This window comes from Salmo salar, chromosome 10 (assembly GCF_965601325.2).
Source record: "Salmo salar chromosome 10, fSalSal1, whole genome shotgun sequence".
Lineage (NCBI taxonomy): Eukaryota > Metazoa > Chordata > Actinopteri > Salmoniformes > Salmonidae > Salmo > Salmo salar.
In genome coordinates, this window is record NC_138300.1 from 75,371,200 (window position 1) to 75,397,085 (window position 25,886).

The window sequence follows — 25,886 nt, forward strand, 5'->3', positions numbered from 1 at the left end:
GAATGGCAAGTCCATTAACCTGAATGTGAATGTTTGAATTTGTATACTCTCCAAAGGGATGCACTCTTATTGTAAAGAGTTAACTGGAAATGTATCCCAGGTTTACTGACACTGTTTATGAAAAAATTCTGTCATATCATTTTAATATTATTACAAGCATAGTCCAACACGCCAAAACAATATATCCATGTTCATTCTGAGTTATGCTTTCCCCCCCCCAAAAAAATTATATTTTAGCAATACTTCTAATCCTCTGAACAGGAGGTAGAAAAATATTATGGATTTAGTTTTATCAGCCTCATGCCAATTTCACCTTTATTGTGAACACAACCTATCAAATAGCAACCATTCACTAGTACTGTAGAGTAGTGTGGTTCCGTGGTACTGCTTTGATATTCAAATCCTCAGACTGTTTGCATGACCTCACACTTTTGGCAAGACGATTCAACACTACCTCTCTACTACAGCTCTCTCTTTGTCTCTCCCTCTCTCTCTCTCCCCCTCTCCCCCCCTCTCTCTCTCTAACAGCTAAACTTGGTACCCCGTTTGAATAAAGCTTCTTTCTACTCCCAGCACATCTGGGAGCAGCACACAGTCAGAACACATAAGGATTTGGCTCACAGGTTAGAGTCACGACGCATCAACGGTACGTTACTACTTACTACAGGAGTGAATTATACAGTACCAATCCATTCAGGGACAAGAATACTGCATTAAAACATATCCTTTTCAAGAGGCACAATTTGGCCTCTTGATAACTTGACGTTTATCCTTGGCTTGGAGGACAGTGGAAAGGTAAAGTTTCGTTTTCAGTATCATCGGTACTGGGCAGCTTCCAGTGCTGATAATAAGAGGGGATGAGAGTGCTGGACCGAATAAAATGTACCTTGGCCTCAGTAACACTTAGAAAATATAGATAAAGGCATTTTGTTTTAATGTTTTAAAGCTTTTAGACAGTAAAAAAAAACATGCAAATAATTTTTTAAGCTGATAAGCTGTGTAATAAAAACGTGTACATGGCTTTTCAGAATTTTTTTCAGAAGTTTTCCTGCAGCTCAATCTATTTCATAGCATGGAACTGCAGTGAAATTCTGAGATTCTTGTCACTCTCAAACCTTTACATTCTATGTTGTTTTTTCCTTTTACTTAATGCTCTTTGTTGTGCTGACTTGATTGTCCCTGCTGTCACTCACATAGTCAGTGTCAGAGCCGCTGGTGAAATTTGACTTCTTTGGATTAATTTTGTGCAAACGAAACAATATCTTCTGTATTTTTTCAGTGTATACATGGATAAAACTGAGGGGGCACATGTTGTGGGCATGGCATGACAATTTTTATTTTATTTATTTTACCTTCATATAACTAGGCAAGTCAGTTAAGAACAAATTCTTATATTCAATGACGGCCTAGAAACAGTGGGTTAACTGCCTTGTTCAGGGGCAGTGAACATGAGCATGATGCCACTGGCCAGTGTGTTTCCTGGCTACTATACCAGTTGGGGTTAGAGCAGGGGGGGGCTATTCCAGTCCTCGGGGGCCTGATTGGTGTCACACTTTTCCTCCATCCCTAGCAAACACAGCTGATTAATCAAACTGCGTTCTAAACTGAAGATCATGATTAGGTGATTATTGGAGTCAGGTGTGTTAGCTGGGGCTGGGTCAAAACTGTGACACCAATCAGGCCCACGAGGACTGGAATTGCCCACTCCTGGGTTAGAGGGTAACTGTACGGCTGAACTCCCTTTCCTATCCACCACAGTCCTATGTCATTTCTGACAGAGGCAGAAAGCAGCCAAATTTTGATTTGTTTGAGTAATACTATACATTCAACGAAGGATTTGGATCTTTGAGAGGATGTGTCCCAAAGATGTCTGTATGATTTTAATGTTTTTTGCTTTTATTGAAAATGTATAGGTTGAACTGAATTGTTAGTTGCTGATACATGTATTGCATGTATCAGCTAAGGCTGTTACAGTATTTGGCTGTTGGAAGTCTTAGAATGCACTGTGCCGTAGTTTGAACAGATTTAGAATGCACTGTGCCGTAGTTTGAACAGATTTAGAATGCACTGTGCCATAGTTTGAACAGATTTAGAATGCACTGTGCTGTAGTTTGAACAGATTTAGAATGCACTGTGCCGAAGTTTAAACAGTTTTAGAATGCTCTGTGCCATAGTAGCACTCACGTCTGTATCCATGAAGTGCTTTGAAAGGCTGGTCATGGCTCACATCAACACCATCATCCCAGAAACCCTAGATCCACTCCAATTTGCATACCACCCCAACAGATCCACAGATGATGCAATCTCTATTGCACTCCACACTGCCCTTTCCCACCTGGACAAAAGGAACACCTATGTGAGAATGCTAATCATTGACTACAGCTCAGCGTTTAACACCATAGTGCCCTCAAAGCTCATCACTAAGCTAAGGACCCTGGGACTAAACACCTCCCTCTGCAATTGGAACCTGGACTTCCTGACAGGTTGCCCCCAGGTGGTAAGAGTAGGTAACAACACATCTGCCACGCTGATGCTCAACACGGGGGCCCCTCAGGGGTGCGTGCTCAGTCCCCTCCTGTACTCCCTGTTCACTCATGACTGCATGGCCAGGCACGACTCCAACACCATCATTAAGTTTGCCGATAACACAGCAGTGGTAGGAATGATCATCGATGAGACAGCCTATAGGGAGGAGGTCAGAGACCAGGCTTTGTGGTGCTAGGATAACAATCTCTCCCTCAACGTGATCAAGACAAAGGAGATGATTGTGGACTACAGGAAAAGGAGGACCAAGCATGCCCCCATTCTCATCGACGGGTCTGTAGGGGAGCAGGTTAAGAGCTTCAAGTTCCTTGGTGTCCACATCACTAACAAACTATCATGGTCCAACATACCAAGACAGTCATTAAGAAGGCACAACAAAGCCTATTCCCCCTCAGGAGACTGAAAAGATTTGGCATGGGTCCTCAGATCCACAAAAAGTTCTACAGCTGCACCATTGAGAGCATCCTGACTGGTTGCATCACTGCCTGGTATGGCAACTGCCTGGCCTCCGACCGCAAGGCACTACAGAGGGTAGTGCGTACGGTCCAGTACATCACTGGGGCCAAACTTCCTGCCATCCAGGACCTCTATACCAGGCGGTGTCAGAGGAAGGCTGTAAAAAAAAGACTCCAGCCACCCTAGTCATAGACTGTTCTTTCTGCTACTGCATGGCAAGCGGTAGCGGAGCTCCAAGTCTAGGTCCAAAAGGCTTCTTAACAGCTTCTACCCCCAAGCCATAAGACTCCTGAACAGCTAATCAAATGGCTACCTTAGACTATTTGCATTGCCCCCCCACCCCCCTTATTTTATGCTGCTGCTACTCTCTGTTTATTATCTATGCATAAGTCACTTTAACTCTACCTACATGTACATATTACCTCAATTACCTCGACTAACCGGTGCTCCCACACATTGACTCTGTACCGGTACCCCCTGTACCTAGCCTCGCTACTGTTATTTTACTGCTGCTCTTTAATTATTTGTTACTTTTATTTTAGATTTTTGACTTATCTATTTTTGACTTAACACTTATTTTTCTTAACTGCATTGCTGGTTAAGGACTTGTAAGTAAGCATTTCACTGTAAGGTCTAAACCTGTTGTATTCTGCTCTGGTGACAAAAAACATTTGATTTGATAACAGTTTAGGAATGCACTGTGCCATAGTTTGATCAGTTTTAATCAATACACAGTAGTTTGGTTATGAGAATTTCTACAAAAAGGGAAATGATCAGGACAACTATGGACAGTCTCTTTATCCCCGCCATAAATACACATTCGTAAAAGTAATGCTTTTATAAGACACGGTATGAATGATCTATTGTTCCTAACCATGAAGTCAGAAAATATATGCTACTATATAATGTTTACTGTGGCCGTGTGTATGATGTGCATGTGTGTGTTTGCTCATGCACGAGTGCATGTGTGTATTTGCAAATGCACGTATATATCTATGTGCCCATCTGTGTGTATACAGTACATGCACACCTATGTACTGTACACATCCACTTACGTACAGTATCTGCATTGGGTGTGTATGTCCAACTCACGAGTTGAAATTCTAATTGAATTTGAGTTTGAGCAGCAGGAAGTGGAATTTAATTCAGTCATAGAACATGAGAGTTTTATTGATTCTGACAGGTCACTCTTCCAGATACCAAAGAATATATCCCTTTTCTCTGGAAACAATGTTCATATACTCTTTTAACCTTAGTGCTTAGAATAGCCAAATATATTCATAGATCTATATATTCATTTGTTTGGCTTCTTTTTGAAGGCCTCATGGTAAACTTCAGGGTTAAACTAATGCATTCTGGGAAATGTATTTTCCCCATTTAGAATTTTGAAAAAGTGATGAAATATAATAACTTACAATATTCACATGTTTTGTTTTCCTTGATCATTCATTTTAAGAGTTTGTCCTGAAAATCAATTGTTTCAGAAATATTTTATATACAGGTCTATGATGGGCAATGGGCATGTTCCCCAGCCCCCTGCTCCCTTACCCCTCTGAGGGCCTCTGTTGTCAATGTCCACTCTGTTATGGTGCCTGTGGTCTCCAGAGACCCAGGCGGGTTTAAGGGCCTCCTCAGGAATACAGCCCCCACAGCCCTGTGTTTATCTTGGCTTCCAACACCCTCCCAGGGCTCTGCATTCATCCAAACTCACAGGGCTCCACCACGGCAGGAACAGACCAGGGCCTTATTGGCCTCCACCTCAATGGGGAACGGAACATACCACACTGGCTGAATGGACATACTGTAGAAGGGGTAGAAGACCTATACGGCTGCCGCTCCAGACTTGGCTGGCTCACAATGGGAGTGTAGATCGTGAAGGTTGGAGGATGGCAAGGTTTTAATTGATGCCATGTGGATCTATTGGCTACCTGTAGAGATATATTGTAGTACGCTACAGTAAACCCAGGGATAAGGTTTTGGTTGGCCATGCTGAATGTTTATATATGGCAACTGTGTTAGGGAGCAGCTAGTTCTTCAGGGTGGGATTTTCATCAAATCCATTCTTGAAAGGCCTCCCTTTTGTGAACTTAGCGTTATGGTCAACGTTGCCTTAGCTACTAGTTGTGTGGTACATGCATTCAAAGCAAAGTTTAGAACTACATCTAGCTCAGTTGGAATGCTGGGATCAAATCATTAGATTATTCGAACACTTCATAAAGTCAGTCTTTATCAGGCAGACAAAGCCCTTCTCCTTCTAGATTTTCAAAGAAGGTCCTAGATAGATTGAAGATTTTGAGAGTTCCAGAGAAAGTCGCTGTCCTAACTAAGGGCTGGATTCAAAGTAATATCACGGAAGATCCACGTTAAAATGTAAAGGTCATTTCCGATTGAGCCGACGAATGCAGTCTCCGCGAACGTGGGAACATTGCCTTTAACTGTCCATCGAGCTATAACACGGATCTTCCACGAGGGTAAATTCATTTGAATTCAACATTTTTTTGACAGCACCCCTTTTGACTTGAACGAAACCTTTCATGCATATTTTTCCATTGTAGAAGTGCTCAGAGAGTGACTTTTTAGATCTGAATGCCAAAACATTCAAGAGATGAAGGTGCTCAAAGTTGAACTATTTTGCATACCGCAACCATGCGATGAAACATCGATGTCTTCATCACTGAAAAAGACAAATGGTTGAGATTGATCTAATTTATAAGCTTACCAACAGGGTTGCCAAACTGTTTTAGAATTTCTAGATTTTTGTTGTTGTTGTTGAAATGTCCTTTTTTTTCTTTAATGTCAATTATCTAAAACACGTGTATTCACATATTTTGTAGCTTAGACCCTATTTTACATCATCTGAGGTTTTTGTGTTTTTCCCACCATCAGTTGAGACACAATATGCTCTTGAATACAGAGTGGGGTGTCATGTTTTGGCTGGTAAATGTACTAAAGTGGGAATACAATTAAAACGTCAACTTTCGAATGGTACCACAAAGATGGTTGGAGGTCCACACATCAGAGAATGTTAACTTGAATGGTAATATCAGTTGTTTTAAATCATATTGTCTATCTTCCACCGGAAAGCTTTTCAAATCATAGAAACACAGATCATAGAATAAACACGACAATTTGAGTTGACATTCGACGGTGTGTGGACCGGCCGCCATCTTCGTGGTAGTAATTACAAGTTCAAATGTAAGTTCAATTTGAATGTTAATGGAGTACCAGCTAAATTGCAGTGGTCTGAAGGGGAAGGTCCATTCTATGAATTATATTTCTATCATTGAAAGGACACCAACCCTGCATTCAAGAGAATGTTGCATCTCAACTGATGGCGGGAACAACACAACCTCAGATGATGTAAAGTAGGGTCTAAGCTACAACATACAGTATGCGAATATGAGAAAAATTGAAGTTTACAGGTTTTTAGATCAATTACATTAAAGATTTTTTTTTAAAAGAAATTATGAAATAGTTTGACAACTCTGTATGTTTTTTAACGATATCAAACTCAACCGTTTATCTTTTCCAGTAATGAAGACACGGATGACTCATGGTATGGTGGGGTGTGCAAAATTGGTCAACTTTGAGCACCTCTATCTCCTAAATGTTTGGCATTCAGTTCCAAAAAGTCCCTTTCTGAGTACTTCTTCAATGGACAAACATGTACTGTATGGAATGTTTTGTTTAAATGAAAAGGGATGCTATCAAAAAGTGATTGAATTAACATGGATTTACCTGCCATACAATACAAATTGAATCCAGCCCTAAGAGGAGTTATGAAGAATATAGCTAATTTTATGATTTAGCTGGAGGTTCTACAGTTCTAAGGTGATATGCAGTTTCATGTGCATGTGCCATTTAGTGTTTCCTCCCAAATATAACTGAGCTGATCCACCCAATTAGATCTTTGACAGCAAATGTTGGAGCTAAATTTCCTGAGAGTGTGGAATTTAAAGAATGTTGGAGCTGTATTTCCTGAGAGTGTGGAATTTAGAGAATGTTGGAGCTGTATTTCCTGAGATTGTGAAACTTAGAGAATGTTGGAGCTGTATTTCCTGAGATTGTGAAACTTAGAGAATGCAGGTCTGCTCTCACACCAGTGGCGGTTCTAGACCATTTCAACTGGGGGGGCCAAGCTGGTGCCAGTTGTACTGTTAGAGGTGCATTACACTAGACATTACATTAGACGTTATTGTTGTCATATCGTTTTCTTCACTGCATTGCAGGCATTAGCAGGCAAAAGACCATGTTCATAATCATCATCGTTGTCACTGTCTAATAACGGATGTAAAAAAAAAAGAACGATAGCAAAAATTAGTTATGTAAAAATGATTTCATACTCCACATTTAGGGGGGCCACAAGGGGGTCCAAAATTGTTGTCCCAGGGGCACTGCCCCCCCCCCTCCAGAACCGCCCCTGTCTCACACACGTGTGTGAACTTGTCTAGGCGTGTGACCCAAGCCTCTCTTTGTGTGTGTCTGTGTGTGTGTGTGAGAGAGTGAGTGAGTGAACTTGTCTAGGAGTGTGACCCCAGTGTGGATTTATGTTTGTGTGTACATGACTGCGTGTGAGCAGAGTCATTCCTACTTGTGATACACTTGGGTGGAATGACTTTTGAACTTTGAACTTGGGAGACTGACTTTACTGGCTTCTGAATTCCTCTGGCCTCCCTCTGTAGTCTTTCATTTACCTCAGGGTAGTGTTCATTAGGGCAGGTAAACATTTTAAAAACATTGCAAAGAAATATTAAAATCATTGATGAATGGACAAGTCCCGGTAGTCCCTCCATATTTGAGTCCGTGTTCTTTCGTTTGGTGCTTAATGAACTCAACCCAGGACTGACATAAAGAAGGACATATATTATGTAATCTACTTGTAGGGTAGAGTCCATCTGTGTCTGGATGTTGGAAGGAGTCTAGTTTGTAATCTATCAAAGGGTTGCTGAACTGCATGGGCCCCTCAAAATGTAACACAATGAAGGTACAGTAAGGCTGTGGTGGAAAGCAGAGAAGAAATAAACCTGGGTTACAGTGGCTCACTCTCTTAAAGAGCTATTCAAGAGTAGGAAACCACCGGTAGCACTTGGCAACTATTGGTAACACTTTGCAACCATTGGTAACACTTTAGGTTTTTACCGTACTCTAATGCAGGTATGGGTCTGGGCCTTGAGATTTCTGGTCTTGACGCCATCTCTGCCTACTGTAAGCTATAACACACAGTCGTTCCATAACCTCTAAATGCCTATCTGATATCTACAGCCTTTGACTACCCCTTTCTGTCACCCAAACAGATCAAGATAATTGTTTTGTGTCGTGTGCTGAAGGAGATGAGAAAGTATGGGTACAATCCTTTTTCAGAGCTAAATGGCATAACAGACTCAGGAGCTCAGGAGTTAATACGTCTATAGTGTCCACTCTCATCCCTCACATTTTGGGGAAGGTTGTCCTCTACCTTATTTACCCCCCCTGGACATAGAAGAGCAGGATCACACCCAGTGACCCATTAGGCCACCAAGTATCCCAGCTGAAGTGACCAGTAACATCCCTGTCCATGTGGAATACCCATGTAACCATGCTTTTATCCACCCACACACACACACACACACACACACACACACACACACACACCACACACACACACACACACACACAAACTCTTCACTAGCCAGAGAGGAAGTGACTGGAGGCAGAGAGACTACTATACACTGAAAGGGCCAGTATCTGAGAACCGCTGGAAAACTACCCTGACGGAGTATTTCATTTTTTCCTGTAAAGAAAACACAAATTGGATGCGTTGGGTTAAATTAATCACGTTTTTCCCTTTTCCTATAAGCTACTGTATAAAGACTTCCCATGCTGTATACATTTGAAATTCTATTTTTGCACTGAGAACATTTCCTGTGCCAGGGACAGAGGGGTTTTATTCATTGATGAACATGTGAGTGGTATTTGAGAATGGGAAAGTGATTTTTGACATTATGTTTCCACTGGTAATGCACAGTACAACCAGCCCATACTGATACATAGTAGCAGTTAGCCTGTGTGAATATGGTGGCACTTAAGGAGAAAAGTAGCTGTGACAAGTTGGAATCATTTAAATAGATGTTGCCTGGCGAAAGTCAACCCAGCACAGGACACAAAATAAATGTGGGAATGTATATTCTGTTGAAGCTTAAATGTAAAATACACTGCTCAAAAAAATAAAGGGAACACTTAAACAACACAATGTAACTCCAAGTCAATCACACTTCTGTGAAATCAAACTGTCCACTTAGGAAGCAACACCGATTTAACAATAAATTTCACATGCTGTTGTGCAAATGGTATAGACAACAGGTGTAAATTATAGGCAATTAGCAAGACACCCCCAGTAAAAGAGTGGTTCTGCAGGTGGGGACCACAGACCAGTTCTCAGTTCCTATGCTTCCTGGCTGATGTTTTGGTCTCTTTTGAATGCTGGCGGTGCTTTCACTCTAGTGGTAGCATGAGACGGAGTCTACAACCCACACAAGTGGCTCAGGTAGTGCAGCTCATCCAGGATGGCACATCAATGCGAGCTGTGGAAAGAAGGTTTGCTGTGTCTGTCAGCGTAGTGTCCAGAGCATGGAGGCGCTACCAGGAGACAGGCCAGTACATCAGGAGACGTGGAGGAGGCCGTAGGAGGGCAACAACCCAGCAGCAGGACCGCTAACTCCGCCTTTGTGCAAGGAGGAGCAGGAGGAGCACTGCCAGAGCCCTGCAAAATGACCTCCAGCAGGCCACAAATGTGCATGTGTCTGCTCAAACGGTCAGAAACAGACTCCATGAGGGTGGTATGAGGGCCCGACATCCAAAGGTGGGGGTTGTGCTTACAGCCCAACACCGTGCAGGACGTTTGGCATTTGCCAGAGAACACCAAGATTGGCAAATTCGCCACTGGCGCCCTGTGCTCTTCACAGATGAAAGCAGGTTCACACTGAGCACGTGACAGACGTGACAGAGTCTGGAGACGCCATGGAGAACGTTCTGCTGCCTGCAACATCCTCCAGCATGACCGGTTTGGCGGTGGGTCAGTCATGGTGTGGGGTGGCATTTCTTTGGGGGGGGCGCACAGCCCTCCATGTGCTCGCCAGAGGTAGCCTGACTGCCATTAGGTACCGAGATGAGATCCTCAGACCCCTTATGAGACCATATGCTGGTGCGGTTGGCCCTGGGTTCCTCCTAATGCAAGACAATGCTAGACCTCATGTGGCTGGAGTGTGTCAGCAGTTCCTGCAAGAGGAAGGCATTGATGCTATGGACTGGCCCGCCCTTTCCCCATACCTGAATCCAATTGAGCACATCTGGGACATCATGTCTCGCTCCATCCACCAACGCCACGTTGCACCACTGACTGTCCAGGAGTTGGCGGATGCTCTAGTCCAGGTCTGGGAGGAGATCCCTCAGGAGACCATCCGCCACCTCATCAGGAGCATGCCCAGGCGTTGTAGGGAGGTCATACAGGCACGTGGAGGCCACACACACTACTGAGACTCATTTTGACTTGTTTTAAGGACATTACATCAAAGTTGGATCAGCCTGTAGTGTGGTTTTCCACTTTAATTTTGAGTGTGACTCCAAATCCAGACCTCCATGGGTTGATAAATTGGATTTCCATTGATTATTTTTGTGTGATTTTGTTGTCAGCACATTCAACTATGTAAAGAAAAAAGTATTTAATAAGATTTTTTCTTTCATTCAGATCTAGGATGTGTTGTTTAAGTGTTCCCTTTATTTTTTTGAGCAGTATAGAATCACGTAAGAGGGAAATCACTGCGAGGTCACCATAAAGTAAAGTTCAGTCTCAATCACAATCATCTAGTAGATATCAACGAATACAGCCCTGTGCTTCTACCACCTGGCTAAACAGAGAATAGCAACCGTTTGTGGTCTGAGGCTTTTTACACACCGTTGAAACCCATAAAAAAATGTGTGGCCGTTGTGTCATTTACAGTTAGCCTGGTCAACCAAAACGAGAGCTCAGTCTGGTTGACCAGGCTAAATAACAGTACCTCACCAAATCTGACAAGACAACCATTTTTTTCACTGACAGTTTTTTCTTCCATTACAGGTAAACCATGATCACCTTGCTCCTACTGTGTGTGTCTCTGCCCTTTGTCACCTCAACAATATCATCTGAAGACCCTAGCGGTATGTGTTATATTGCATCACTATTGTTCACCGGCCCTATTCAAATACTATGAAAAAAAGCATTGTTCCTTCCTCCTTTCCTTGAAGTAATCACTGATCTAACATGAATAGGTGTATGCAAGCTTTCCACTCCACTGCTTTCATCCAATCAAATCCAATCAACATTAAGGAAGGACATAGGGAAGGATGCATTGCGTTCAAATAGGGAAGAATGCAGTTCTAGCTATTCAAACAGGGCCTCTGTTATATACTGTATGTGTCTCCCACCGTTGAAACCAAAAGTAAAAGTGTTTTATAGTCTCTTAGGATAGGGTTTGGAATAATGCAAGCAGGTGACATGAATTTAATCCACTTTACTGTAGGGCAACATCTTCCCTACATGATCTACTAATATAACATAAAAATAAATCTCATACTATCCTCCCCAGATCTCGACAGTACCTTGAGTGTCAGCATCCCCATGGACGTGCCACTGCACCCTCTGATGGGCACCAAGGTGGTGGTGCCCTGCTACTTCCACGACAACCCAATCGACCACCCGGGCACGCCCACTGCCGACCCCCTGTCCCACCGCATCAAGTGGACCTACATTAGCAAGGGCAAGGCCACCCTCATCCTGGTGGCGTCGGAGGGCAAAGTTCACGTGGAGACGGAGTACCTAGACCGGGTCACCATGGCCAACTACCCGCTGGTGCCCACCGACATCACCATGGAGATCACAGAGCTGCGCTCCAAGGACTCAGGCACCTATCGCTGTGAGGTCATGCACGGCATCGAGGAAAACTATGACTCGGTGGACATCCAGGTTCAAGGTATGACTTGGAGTGTAACTACAGGCTCTGAATGCATTTTGTTGGTATGATCTCAAGCTATTACGGATAGGCGTCCCACTAGCGGGACACCAGCCGACAACATCCGGTGAAATTGGAGGGCGGGTAATTCAAATAAATAATCGTAATATTAAACATTCATGAACATACAAGTATCTTAAATATTTAAAAGCTTAAATTCTTGTTAATCTAACTGCGTTGTCTAATTTACAATAGGCTTTACGGCGTAAGCATACCATGCGATTGTCTGAGGACGGCGCCCCACATCAACATATTTTTCAACCAGCACAGGCTTCATAAAATCACAAATAAATAAATCACTTACTTTTGAAGATCTTCCTCTGTTTGCAATCCCAAGGGTCCCAGCTACAACATGAATGGTCGTTTTGTTAGATAAAATCCTTCTTTATATCGTAAAAAGTCAGTTTAGTTGGCACCATTGATTTCGAAAATCCACTCGTTCAACATGCAGACAAAGGAGTCCAAAAAGCTACCGCTAAACTTCTTCCAAACAAGTCAAACGATGTTTCTATTTAATCCTCAAAATGTAAATAAATTATAATATTTCATACGGAAAGTAGTATGTTCAATAGGAAAGCAAAATTAGTAAGCAAGATCCCTCTCCCAATAACTTTTTAGTTTGAAAACGATATTATATTTTTGGAGTGAAATATCCCTTCAATAGCACCTAAACAATACTCTTCCTCATATATACACTAGCCTACCCTCTGAAATTGTATAATAATCAATAATAATACAGTGAGGGCAATTTGTTCTCTCCTTCCCAGGTATTGTGTTCCACTACCGAGCCATCTCTACTCGCTACACTCTGAACTTTGAGAGGGCCAAGGCTGCCTGTATCCAGAACAGTGCCACCATCGCCACCCCAGCCCAGCTACAGGCTGCCTTTGATGATGGCTTCCACCAATGTGATGCCGGTTGGCTATCTGACCAAACAGTCAGGTAATTCTGACGTACTAAACTGTGAACCGTTATCTGTCATGACTGTTTTAGGTAAGCCATGTGCACTATTGTCAGTCACTTGTTTTAGGGAAGCCATCTTTGATGTTTTCATGTGGATATACTGCAGAAATGAACTAACCTGAAGGGTTTTGTGGGGATGTGAAATGTTGTTCTAGACGAGGGGTACTCAAGTACTATTTGAGAAGATCCAGTCACACAAATTTCCTAGGTGGCAAAAGTCCAGATGGATATTGCCATTTTTTGGCGTAGTAACAAACCCCCACCTCGCAACCCATGCGACCCCAAACTGTTCACACCCCTTTTGTTGGCGGAAAGAACATTTTGCAGTTTTAAAGCTAATTTCCTGCAATTCTACACATTTTGCATGGGGCATTTTTTTCTGTTTTGAAGCTCATTTACTGCAATTCTACAATCCCCATGTTGACCCCGTTCTAAGTCCGGCTCCGGACCACAGTCCGCCAGTTGAGTACGGGGGTTCTAAACCATGGTTTGGAATGAAGCAACGTTATAACCGTTTGGGGTTTTTAAAAGATATATAATTTCAGACTAATTGATGTGTCATGTGTATACACCTTTTTTTTATTTGCCATGTCACGTGATCTACTCAAGGTACCCCATCCATGAGCCTCGTGAGGGTTGCTTTGGAGACAAGGATGAGTTCCCGGGCGTGCGAACCTACGGCGTGAGAGAGGTCAACGAGACCTATGACGTGTACTGCTTCGCACAGAAGATGTCAGGTACTCAACAACAAATATTGTAGTTTGTCATGGTTATCATGGTCATTATGCAAGCTGTTTTGTGTTGCACGTTGATACGCATCTAAGTTAAATGATTTATAGCCTATAAATAGGGGCATGATCATTTAAAGTCAAAGTATTATGCAAAGCATAATATGAGCTACACCCAGCCAGCAACAAACGTTCCCACAACTTTAGAGGACTGTTCCCTTTTAAGAGTCTCATTAGGTCATTAACTAACGTTTTCATAGTAATGTACCCGTAATGTGCGAAGAATGTTTCCAAGAGACCATTCCTTTCAGGTGAAATAGAACTTACCCAGAACATGGTTACAATGTTCTCAGAACTTAAGATAATAATGTTATAGGCATGTTTCATGGGAACATTGCAAGAACATTAATGTGTCCAGTTTTCTGAGGGTTAGAAGAATATTCCACGAATTTCCCCCCAAACAATACAAAGAAAATGCTTGCCATGTTCTCAGAACATAAGATATTAATGTTCTAGACATGTTTCATGGGAACATTTCTGTGTATCAGTTGTCACGCCGTCACCTGATGGTCCCAAAGAAACATTCTCCCCCCCCAAAAAAATATTGAATTACCCGTCACACCTTATTACTTTTGCCGATCCAATCAAGGCCTTGATTGATGAGCCCTGAAAGTTAAGCCACTGATCCATTCATAGCTCTTTATATGTCGGCAAGTTTGGGGATAATCACACACCGTGCTTTTAACATACAGTAGTGTTTTCAACTTGAACATTTGGTGTAGATATTTACATTGTGCATGTTCATTTATACATTAGTTATTATTCAACATGTCCTCACCTGGGATTTGCACTCACAACGTCTTGGTTCACATTACTCCAATCTACCCACTATGCCACCATGACCGTGTCAGGCGTCGGTGAATCTGACTTTTCTCATCGTTGATTTGGTTCGATTGACTTATTTCAGCAATTTAAGGGCTTTCTGTATAGCTGTCTAATGTTGGTGGGGCCTGTTAACCTGTTTTAATGATACTCCTGAATCACTATGATCAATCAAATAGTTTTTCTTGAGTGTACTCTTAAAAGTTGCAGAGATTTACTTCAAAGTGAATTCACCCTATTGCTTACACCTATCAAGTTGTTTTCATCTACATAAGTGCCTATAGTGAGGAGGGGTTAGGGTTTCTTAGATCAGGTTAGTGTGTTGTAACTTTTGCCCAATAATGACGTTAACATATCTTGTTAAGAAAGGAAAGAGAAAGGGGGATAACTAGTCAGTTGTACAACTGAATGCATTGAACTGAAATGTGTCTACCGCATTTAACCCAACCCCTCTGAATTAGAGAGGTGCGGAGGGCTGCCTTAATCTTAATAATGTGAGAGTAGGGTGATTTCCCTAGTGGGTCTCGAAACCTAGGCCACCAGCACCAATGACAAACACCCTAACCACTGTCCCAATAACGGAAATCTCTAAGAAATGTGCTTATTGGGCCAGTACAGTTAGGCCCTGTCCTGTCCAGAAGAAACCCTACCCCATCCTCTCCAGGCACTAATCTGAAACAACTTGATAGGTGTAATGCTGTAAGCAATAGGGTGGTAAGCAAATGCTCTGTTAAATTGCTCTGTACACTCAAGCAAAACCTTTATTGATCGTAGTGATTCAGGAATATCAATTAAACAGGTTAACATGCCCCATCAATATTAGACAACTATACTGAAAGCCCTTAAATTGCTTAAATAATTAAATTAAATCAATGATGAGAGAATAGTCTGATTAATTGATACCTTACACGGACATGGTAGCATAGCAGGAAGATTGGAGTATTACTGTGAACCAACAGTTTGTGAATTCAAATCCCAGGTGAGGACTGTTGAATAATAATTACTGTATAAATGAACATGCACAATGTAATCATGTGTGTCAAATATGTAAGTTAAAACACTGTATGTCAAATGCAGTGTGTGAGTATCCCTAAGCTTGTCAACATATAAAGAGCTATGAATTGATCAGTCGCTCAGCAATCAGGGCCCTGATTGTCTTGGCAACAGTAACAAGGCGTGATGTCTAATGAAACATTTTTTTTTTTTGGGGGGGGGGCATTTTTGGGGTGTCTAGAACGTGTCTAGAACATTAATATCTTATGTTCTGAGAACATGGCAACCATATTCTTTGTATGTTTGGTGGGACGTTGATGGAATACTCTCCTAACCCTCAGAAAAATGGACTCATGAATGTTCTTGCAGCGTTCCCATGAAACGTGTCTATAACAATATCTCATGTTCTGAGAACATGGCAGAACATTAATATCGTATATTCTGAGACCTGGCAACCATGTTCTGTGTACGTTTGGAGGGACGTTAATTCATGTAATATTCCCTTAACCCTCAGAAAACTGGAAACGGAATGTTCTTGCAACGTCCCATGAAACTTGTCTAGAAGATTAATATTGTATGTTCTGAGAACATGGTAACCACACTCTGGGTATATTCTGTTTGACATTAAGGGAATGTTTTCCTAACTCCAATGCCAAAACATGCTAAAAAGGTTCTCAAAAGGTTTTTGCTAGCATAGATATAATGTTTCCGTGTTAACGGAAAACTGGACACTCAAACATTAGGGGAACATTACGTAACATTGCAAAAACGTTCTCTCTCCCTGGAATCGTTAGCTGGTCATCAACTTGATGTTGATTGCTGATGCACTTGCCATGCAAAGCTACCCAACTAGCTAGCCTAATATATTATATTAGCTTGAGAAGTAAGAAGCGGAAATCATGACCGATAACTTTCTGTTTGTCAGTTTGCCTGCCTGCCTCTGTTTATCACTCTTTGCATTCCCCTCTACATCATCCCCAGGCAGAGTGTTCTACTCCATGTCCGTGGAGAAGTTCGCCTTTTACCAGGCAATGGACCAGTGTGCCAAACTAGGGGCCAAGCTGGCCACCACAGGGCAGCTGTACCTGGCCTGGAAGGCTGGCATGGATGTGTGCAACGCGGGCTGGCTGGCAGATAGAAGCGTCCGCTACCCTATCAACATTGCCAGGCCGCAGTGCGGTGGAGGACTACTTGGAGTGAGGACCGTGTACCTGTTCCCTAACCAAACAGGCTACCCCTATCCAGACTCCCGCTACGACGCTATCTGCTACCAAGGTAAGTGTAAAAAAAGTGTTGAAGGTGTAATTATGAATTTCATTTAGGTGTCTTAAAGCCAGAGTGATTTCCAGTAACACAGAGTGTGGCTTTAACTTTCATGCTGCCAATGGTCTATTTCACAGAAGACGACGGCGAAGTCAAGACCACCCCATTCCCAGAGGTGGCCACCATCACAGCTGGACCCATAGTTTACCTGGGGCATACCACCACCCCTGAGGCTGAGGCACAAGGGGAGGTTCTGACCCAAGCCCTCCTGGACACCACCAGCATGGAATTGCCCTTACCCATCCTCCCCAGTGTAAATTACACGTATGCCAAGGTCACCCCGGTCGTGGGGGAAGAGGTCATCAGCAGGGTGACAGCTAAACCTAATGTGGCCTCCGAGTTCCCTCGTGACAATGACACTGCCATGTCTCCTACAGGTTAGCAGATTGTGCTGGTCAACGTCAGGGCGGAAATTGTTTAGATTTTGCCGTTGTTGCCATTTTCATTTTCAAGGGTAATAACACAAATTCTGTGTTTGGTTCTGTTTGTCTCTTCCCTCCCCATATCTCCCTTCTTTCTCTCTACCTCCCGGTCTTCCTACTCCTCCCTCCTTCCGTCCCTCAATATAGGTGTAGTGTTCCACTACCGTGCTGGCTCCAGTCGCTATGCCCTGTCCTTCGTGGAGGCCCAGCTGGCCTGTCAGAGCGTTGGTGCGGTCATCGCCAGCTCTCAGCAGCTCCAGGCAGCCTACGAGGCAGGGTTCCACCACTGTGATGCAGGCTGGCTCAGGGACCAGACTGTCAGGTGAGATAGACAGGGTATATTTCAGTAGTCCAGTAGTCTTCTCAGTAGGGTTGCACAATTCTGGTTTTACAGAAATCCCTTCCCTGCATATTTCCTCATGATTGCAGAAATTCTCTGATTGAGATAACGGAAAAACTAAATTTTACTTTCTCTTTTCCTAAAGAGGACCCTAGTAGAACTGCTTCGTTAACCGTCAACCGTGACCTTAACCCTTACCTGCATAGTGACAGTTTGCTCTCTCCTGTGGTCAGGTACCCCATCCTGTCTCCCAGAGATAAGTGTTCAGGGAACCTGGAGCATCTCCCAGGGGTGAGGTCCTATGGCCTGAGACCCGCTACTGAGCGATACGATGTCTACTGCTATGTGGACCGCCTCAAGGGTCAGTGACATGGTGCATGGACCCTATTCTTCTTCTTTTTCTCCTTCTTCGCCTTCGTCTTCTTCTTCTTCAGAGCTTAGCTTCAGATGTTGAGAGATTTCTTCTTCTTCTTCTACATTTAAAATACCCAAATGCAGTGACCCAAACTTGATGATTTTGTATGACATTCGCAGGACAGCGTAGCCTGCATGAATATTTTGGGGGCAGCATGCGGCCCAAAATGCAGGACTGTCCCACTCAATCCGGGACATGTGGTCGCCCTAGTAAAACCACCTGCATTCTCTTCTCCCTCATCTCTCAGGGGAGCTGTTCTACACCAGCGACTATGACAGCTTCTCCTACAAGGAGGCCGTGGCCCACTGTCAGAAGCTCAACACCACGCTAGCCACCACAGGGCAGCTCTATGCCGCTTGGAGACAGGGCTTTGACAAGTGCCGTCCAGGCTGGCTGCAGGACCGCAGCATCCGCTACCCCATCCACAACCCCAGGCCCCACTGTGGAGGAGGCAAGGCTGGGGTACACACCATATACGCCTTCCCCAACCAGACGGGACACCCTGACCAGCACTCCAGATACGACGCATACTGCTTCAGAGGTATGTATGAGTTTGGATCTGTTCAAAGTCATCAATAGGGTGGCTGTTAAATCTCAAACTGTTTAAGCCCAAATACAGCCACTGTTAAAAGCATGAAAATGATATTGTGTTGGTTTTCTTTATTTTGTAGCTGAACCTACGATTATTCACACTGAAACCAGACTCAACGTCACTGTAGTTGTCGAGGAGGAAATTATCAACATGACGAACAGAATAGAACCATTGACTCCTGGTAACATATCTCTATATTAAGTGGTCAACGGGTCTTTCTATATCACTGCTAGTATTTCCTGTACATTTATCCTGCCGACCATGCCAAACGTAACAGTAATGTGAAAGAGAATTAAAATCTAAATGCACAAGCTGTTTTCTAGTCAGAGTGCATTAATACTACATGTTCTTTTTCCTTTGTTCTCTCTCTGTGGTTTTTCAGTGAGCCCCATCGTACCACCTGTATCTGTGGATGTGTCTGGTTCAGGCTTAGCTGAGCATTCTACCAGTGGTAGTGGCAGTGGAACCCCTGGTAGCGGAGATACATCTGGTGGGGCCAGTGGCGAGGGCTCCGGGTCTGGCTTCCCAGTCACATTCGAGGGCAGTGGGCACATCTTGTCAGGACAGGGCTCTAGCTCTGGAGGTCTACAGGAAGCAGTAGAGGGGAGCACCACTGTCACTTACACCTCTAGAGTTGGGTCTGGGAATAGTGGCTCCGGGGTGGGGGTGGGAGAGTTCAGCGGTGGGCTACCGTCCGGTGTCCTTCCCCACTCCGGTAGTGGCAGTGGGGTATCTGGGGACCTGAGCGGTAGCGGGGACTCTGTCATCATCATGGTGGACGGAGAGATGGTGGACATCTCCAAGCAGCAGCCCACCGGACAGGAGTTAGGACAAGGAGGTGTGGATGTCAGTGGCTCCAGTGGAGTGTCCGGATCGGGTGGCTTCTTCAGCGGGGATGTGACCAGCACTTCTGGCTCCGGACTTCCCGACATATCTTTCGAGCATTCAGGTCTCATTGACCTGACCGAGAAGCCCTCGGGAGAGCAGGAGGTCTCTGGCTACCAGCCCTTCGCCTCTGGTTTTCCAAGCGGTTTCCCCTCTGGTTATCCTTCCGGTTTTCACAGCGGCTCTGGATTCCCATCCAGTGGTGACGGATCCCACTCAGGCCATGAGGTCATCTTGCTGACAGAAGACGAGATGATGGAGGTGACAACACGGTGGCGTCCAGAGCAGGGTCGGGGCTACGTAGAGGTCAGTGGAGACGGCAGTAGCCAGCATGAAGGGAGCACCTCAGCCAGTGGGCTCTCCCTGGGGGAGTCAACGGTCGCAGAAGGCCTGTCTGTGGTGCTGCCCCCTGGGTCTACCATGACTTACCCAGAGTATATCACCTATCTGGGAAACACGGGAAGAGGGGACGACCTGGACCTGGTGGAGGAAGGCCAGGAGCAGGAAGGCCATGAGCAGAAAGGGCAGGAGCAAGAAGGGCTGGAAGGGCCCACGGAGACAATCAATGTCACGGCACCTTCTGCATTCTTCTCTAGCCCAACAACAGCAACTGCTGTCTCAATGGTGACCCCTGTTGTGGTGGAGGAGCCCGCTGTAGTTGATGGTAAAAAGCTTATTTGATCATTTGATCAAAGAAGTGTTCTATAGGCCATTGGTTGTAGTATCTACGATAAGCCATTGTTTACTTTGCTTCATCCACCAATGCCCCCTAGTAAGCATATTGTCTAATCAATGCATTATATTCTGACCCTACCTCTTTCTAGCTACTCCTGACCTTTGTGAGCCCAATCCGTGTGGCACAGGCACCTGTTCTGTGCAGGATGGCATTGCTTTGTGCCAATGCCCACATGGATTCACTGGAGAGGACTGCAGCACATGTGAGTGTCAGTGACAACACTATGTGTTACAAGATGTATTCACGTGATTACAAGCAGGCATATCTATCATAGACATTTCACTCAACATTCCCGGTTGTCTCTGTTATCAATCTTTTGTTATTTTTGTGTTTACATGCAAATGAAAGTTGCCATGTCCCACAATGTATACCGTTACAGGCATAGGCGGCGCGTGAGTCTCAAACTATGTTTGCCGCGATTATATTTTGAAAAATTGTGATATGGCTGTCTGGACCTTTCACTGACATTCGCAATTCAAGGGTCATCTACACTTTTAAAAACAAAGGTAATGTTATTGAGAGCGATACCATAGGGGAACCATTTTAGGGTCTCTGAAGAACCATAAACGGGATGGTACAAAAATCCAAAACCAGAAATGTTTTGGCCCCTCCAGGAATGGAATTGAATAGCCCTGCTGTAGGGTTTTAAGCCTTATTTGCACATTTCCCCGGGTGCCTTTCGATTAAATTTGAGTTACCAGTACCACCCATGACTGTGTTTGCTAGTGACAGAGACATGATTGTTGCATTCATTCCCTTACAGTCTTCACCAAGTGAGAAACAAAGTGAATTTGTTGCCATTTAAATGTTACTATTCAAGAAAAAACAATACATATTTCATAAAGCCTTATTTTGAGGGCCAAGTTTTACCTAATACAGTGGCCTGAAGCTCATAGTTTACAGTCTACATGAGTCCTGCAAGTCACGTTATTCTGGCTTGCAAAGTGATGCATAATTCCTCCAGAGTGACGAAAACTGACATTTAGAGTAAAAAAAATCACCTGCAAACTGCATTCAGAATGACTGCTAGGGTTGGGAAAACTAAGATTACCCTAAACATCTAAACTGGAACAACCATTTCAGTAACAACCAAGTCCAAGTAACAGATTGAAATAGTTTTGAAAAATGTATGTTATTTCTGTATATTTGAGTTGCATAACATTTAGGAATCAGTCAAAGCAACATGCAAACATTTCAACGATTTTACTGAGTTACAGTTCATATAAGGCAATCGGTCAATTGCAATAGTAATTAGGCCCTAATCTATGGATTTCAAATGACTTGGCAGGGGCGCAGCCATGGGTAGGCCAACGGGTATAGGCCCACCCACTTGGGAGCCAGGGCCACCCACTGGGGAGCCAGGTCCAGCCAATCAGACTTAGTTTTTCAACACAAAGGGACTTTATTACAGACAGAAATACTCCTCAGTTGCATCAGCTGTCTGAGTGACTGGTCTCAGACGATCCCGCAGGTGAAGAAGCCGGATGTGGAGGTCCTGAGCCTGCGTGGTTACACGTGGTCTGTGGTTGTGAGGCAGGTTGGATGTACTGACAAATTCTCTGAAACGAGAGAGAAATTAACATTCAATTATCTGGTAACAGCTCTGGTGGACATTCGTGCAGTCAGCATGCAAATTGCACGCTCCCTCAAAACTTCAGACATCTGTGGCATTGTGTTGTGTGACAAAACACAATGGTAGTGCCGCCTATGGTTACAGCTAGCCTTATGGTAGCGCCGCCTATGGTTACAGCTAGCCTTATGGTAGCGCCGCCTATGGTTACAGCTAGCCTTATGGTAGCGCCGCCTATGGTTACAGCTAGCCTTATGGTAGCGCCGCCTATGGTTACAGCTAGCCTTATGGTAGCGCCGCCTATGGTTACAGCTAGCCTTATGGTAGCGCCGTCTATGGTTACAGCTAGCCTTATGGTAGCGCCGCCTATGGTTACAGCTAGCCTTATGGTAGCGCCGCCTATGGTTACAGCTAGCCTTATGGTAGCGCCGCCTATGGTTACAGCTAGCCTTATGGTAGCGCCGCCTATGGTTACAGCTAGCCTTATGGTAGCGCCGTCTATGGTTACAGCTAGCCTTATGGTAGCGCCGCCTATGGTTACAGCTAGCCTTATGGTAGCGCCATCTATGGTTACAGCTAGCCTTATGGACATGCCGTCTATGGTTACAGCTAGCCTTATGGTAGCGCCGCCTATGGTTACAAGGGAGGGGGAGGGTTGTATAAATGAAATAAATAGCCAACATTCTACAGTAAATGTGTTAATGTGTCTATCTATCTGTTTGTGTGCAGCAGTGCAGGGCTGTGCCGAAGGCTGGGTGGAGTTCATGGGGAGCTGCTACATGCACTTTCTAGAGAGAGACACCTGGCCCGACGCTGAGCAGCACTGCCAAGAGCTCAACTCCCACCTGGTCAGCATCACCTCCCAACAGGAGCAGGAGTTTGTCAACTGTGAGTATTGTGTGTGTGTGTGTGTGTGTGTGTGTGTGTGTGTGTGTGTGTGTGTGTGTGTGTGTGTGTGTGTGTGTGGTGTGTGTGTGTGTGTGTGTGTGCGTGGGTGGGTGGTTTGGGTGTGTGTCCATGCACACGTGTGTGCAATACATTTTTTGCACAAACATAGAACATATCTGATACACACTGTACATGACAGCTCAATGTTCTATTTTCCATATAGCTAATGCTCAGGACTATCAGTGGATTGGACTCAATGACAAGGGCGTGCAGAATGAGTTCCGCTGGACAGATGGGAGTCCATTGGTGAGTTGTTTTTCTCTCGACCAGTTCAGGTATCCCCTACTCTGGTCCCCTACTTTATTTTACTGTACTTTGCTTTTTTTTTTATTAGATTTGACTTTACTTTTAGTTGCGTAAGCAACATGAATAACATTATTATTATTGATATTAATATTAAGTTACCATTTCACTTCTTCATTCCATTTTTATCCTCCTTTCTAATCAAATGGTCCTGTGTTGACGTCTTCGCATGCAGGAATTTGAGAACTGGAGGCCCAACCAGCCCGATAACTACTTTAACTCTGGAGAGGACTGTGTCGTGATGATCTGGCATGAGAACGGCCAGTGGAACGATGTTCCCTGCAACTACCACCTGCCCTTCACCTGCAAGAGTGAACCTGGTAGGGAGTAGGGGTTAAGTGGTTGAGGGTCAGGGGGCACAGAACATTAATTTGGTCAGCTGTTAGTGGCTGAGCCAGAAAGACAGAAAAATAGCACTCGGCCATGCTTTTTGAAAAATAGGGCTGTCCGGGGGTGACTACGCACAAATAAGGGTTAATCAGGTGTTAATTGAAGTGAGATGAAACTGTGAGTCTTAAAACAAATTGGTACCCCCAAAAACATTATTGTTGGTCCAGCTCGCTATTTGTAGGGCACAACAAAGAGTCAATGTGTTATTCAAACCCTGACTTTATCGACACCGCTGGATACAAACAGACAGATCTCATGAGATCATTTCCTTCGGCCAATTCTTCTGGTTTCCCCTTTCTTCCCAGTCGTGTGCCACTCCCCCCCTGAGGTCGACAACGCCAGGCCGATGGGCAGCAGAAGAGACCGCTACCCCGTCAACTCTATAGTGCTCTACCAGTGTGACACGGGCTTCACAAGGCGCCACCCACCTGCTGCACGCTGCCTTCCCGACGGGCGGTGGGAGGAGCCACAAGTGGAGTGTATAGGACGTGAGTCTGACCTTCCTTGTTTAATCCATCGTGTCTCGTCTACTCCCATCAACTCAGATTCAAAACCTCAGCCCCCCCCCCCCCCCCCCTCCAGAGTCAATCGAGTAGCTAGATAGATTGTTTCTGGGTCCCTGGGTTCGGAGATTAGCGTCTATTAACCTTGCAGATGACATCATACATACTTACAGATTAACAATACAAAAAGAGACACAACATTCACACACTTGAGAAATATAGACATCTCTAGGGAAACAAGGCAATAAATAACATTAAAGTAAGGTAGGCGAGATATGTAAGGTAGGCGAGACACTATGGCAGGCACATTTAACATTTATCTGGACCTCGAAGCAAGTTCCACTGCTGATTTTCATTCTTTCCCTCTAATCAAGGACTGATTTAGAGGTGGGTGCAATTAATTATCAGGTAGAAGAGAAGCCCAGCAGTACTCCTGACCTCCAGGCTCAGTTTTGAATACCCCTGCACTTTGGAATTTCCTTATTCTTTATCTTTGATGGTTATTCAGCAATGTTTTAAGGATGTCATCAACATGCGCCTCTCTCTCCCTCAGCTGGTGCCACCCCCAGCAACCGACTACATAAGAGGTCCATCAGGAGACGGTCTAAAGCAACCAACAGTCGGTCATGGCGGAAGCTTCTCTAAGCAGGACTGAAGGGACACACTAAAAGAGAACAAAATGGACCGCTCTTGTAAAGAAACATTGATATTCAATGCCATTTTGCCTGACCAAAAGAGATAAAGTTCCCACCAGGGGTGGAAATGGGGAAAAGTTACTTTGGAAACCCACCAATGAAAAAATCCTTGAATTCACCTATAGCAAATTTTTACATGTCAAAATGATTGAATTCCCTCATTTCCAGCCCTGATTCCCATCATGTGTATATATATATATATATATATATATATATATATATATATATATATATATATATATACAGTGAGGGAAAAAAGTATTTGATCCCCTGCTGATTTTGTATGTTTGCCCACTGACAAAGAAATGATCAGTCTATAATTTTAATGGTAGGTTTATTTGAACAGTGAGAGACAGAATAACAAACAAAAAAAATCCAGAAAACGCATGTCAAAAATGTTATAAAATTATTTGCATTTTAATGAGGGAAATAAGTATTTGACCCCTCTGCAAAACATGACTTAGTACTTGGTGGCAAAACCCTTGTTGGCAATCACAGAGGTCAGACGTTTCTTGTAGTTGGCCACCAGGTTTGCACACACCTCAAGAGGGATTTTGTCCCACTCCTCTTTGCAGATCTTCTCCAAGTCATTAAGGTTTCGAGGCTGACGTTTGGCAACTCAAACCTTCAGCTCCCTCCACAGATTTTCTATGGGATTAAGGTCTGGAGACTGGCTAGGCCACTCCAGGACCTTAATGTGCTTCTTCTTGAGCCACTCCTTTGTTGCCTTGGCCGTGTGTTTTGGGTCATTGTCATGCTGGAATACCCATCCACGACCCATTTTCAATGCCCTGGCTGAGGGAAGGAGGTTCTCACCCAAGATTTGACGGTACATGGCCCCGTCCATCGTCCCTTTGATGCGGTGAAGTTGTCCTGTCCCCTTAGCAGAAAAACACCCCCAAAGCATAATGTTTCCACCTCCATGTTTGACAGTGGGGATGGTGTTCTTCGGGTCATAGGCAGCATTCATCCATGGCGAGTTGAGTTGATGCCAAAGAGCTCCATTTTGGTCTCATCTGACCACAACACTTTCACCAGTTGTCCTCTGAATCATTCAGATGTTCATTGGCAAACTTCAGACGGGTATGTATATGTGCTTTCTTGAGCAGGGGGACCTTGCAGGATTTCAGTCCTTCACGGCGTAGTGTGTTACCAATTGTTTTCTTGGTGACTAT

The 25,886-nt window shown here is 44.2% G+C and overlaps 1 protein-coding gene across 3 annotated transcripts; it reads left to right on the top strand.

Annotated features, from left to right (window-relative positions):
- The first annotated feature begins 509 nt into the window (after window positions 1–509).
- LOC106561101 (aggrecan core protein) lies at window positions 510–24,918 on the top strand. Of its 3 annotated transcripts, none has more exons than XM_014124729.3 (18): window positions 510–646; window positions 11,093–11,172; window positions 11,601–11,984; window positions 12,791–12,965; window positions 13,596–13,723; window positions 16,571–16,864; window positions 16,990–17,289; window positions 17,482–17,656; window positions 17,908–18,035; window positions 18,337–18,630; window positions 18,761–18,862; window positions 19,064–20,230; window positions 20,391–20,504; window positions 22,602–22,760; window positions 22,984–23,066; window positions 23,299–23,443; window positions 23,819–24,001; window positions 24,570–24,918. In XM_014124729.3, exons 2-18 carry the CDS (start codon window positions 11,100–11,102, stop codon window positions 24,659–24,661), a joined length of 3,996 nt encoding a protein of 1,331 aa, XP_013980204.2. In that variant the 5' UTR covers window positions 510–646; window positions 11,093–11,099; the 3' UTR covers window positions 24,662–24,918. The 3 variants fall into 3 exon arrangements, with proteins under 3 accessions (XP_013980204.2, XP_013980207.2, XP_013980205.2); XM_014124732.3 differs by having other exon boundaries at window positions 22,605–22,760; XM_014124730.3 differs by lacking the exon at window positions 510–646 and adding an exon at window positions 647–795.
- Window positions 24,919–25,886: the final 968 nt, after the last annotated feature.

Coding starts and splice junctions, on each gene's coding strand:
- LOC106561101 (XM_014124729.3), top strand. CDS start 11,100: ATGATCACCTTGCTCCTACTGTGTGTGTCTCTGCCCTTTGTCACCTCA. Junction 18,863..19,063: donor AATAGAACCATTGACTCCTG/GTAACATATCTC, acceptor GTGGTTTTTCAG/TGAGCCCCATCGTACCACCT. Junction 23,067..23,298: donor GGACAGATGGGAGTCCATTG/GTGAGTTGTTTT, acceptor CTTCGCATGCAG/GAATTTGAGAACTGGAGGCC.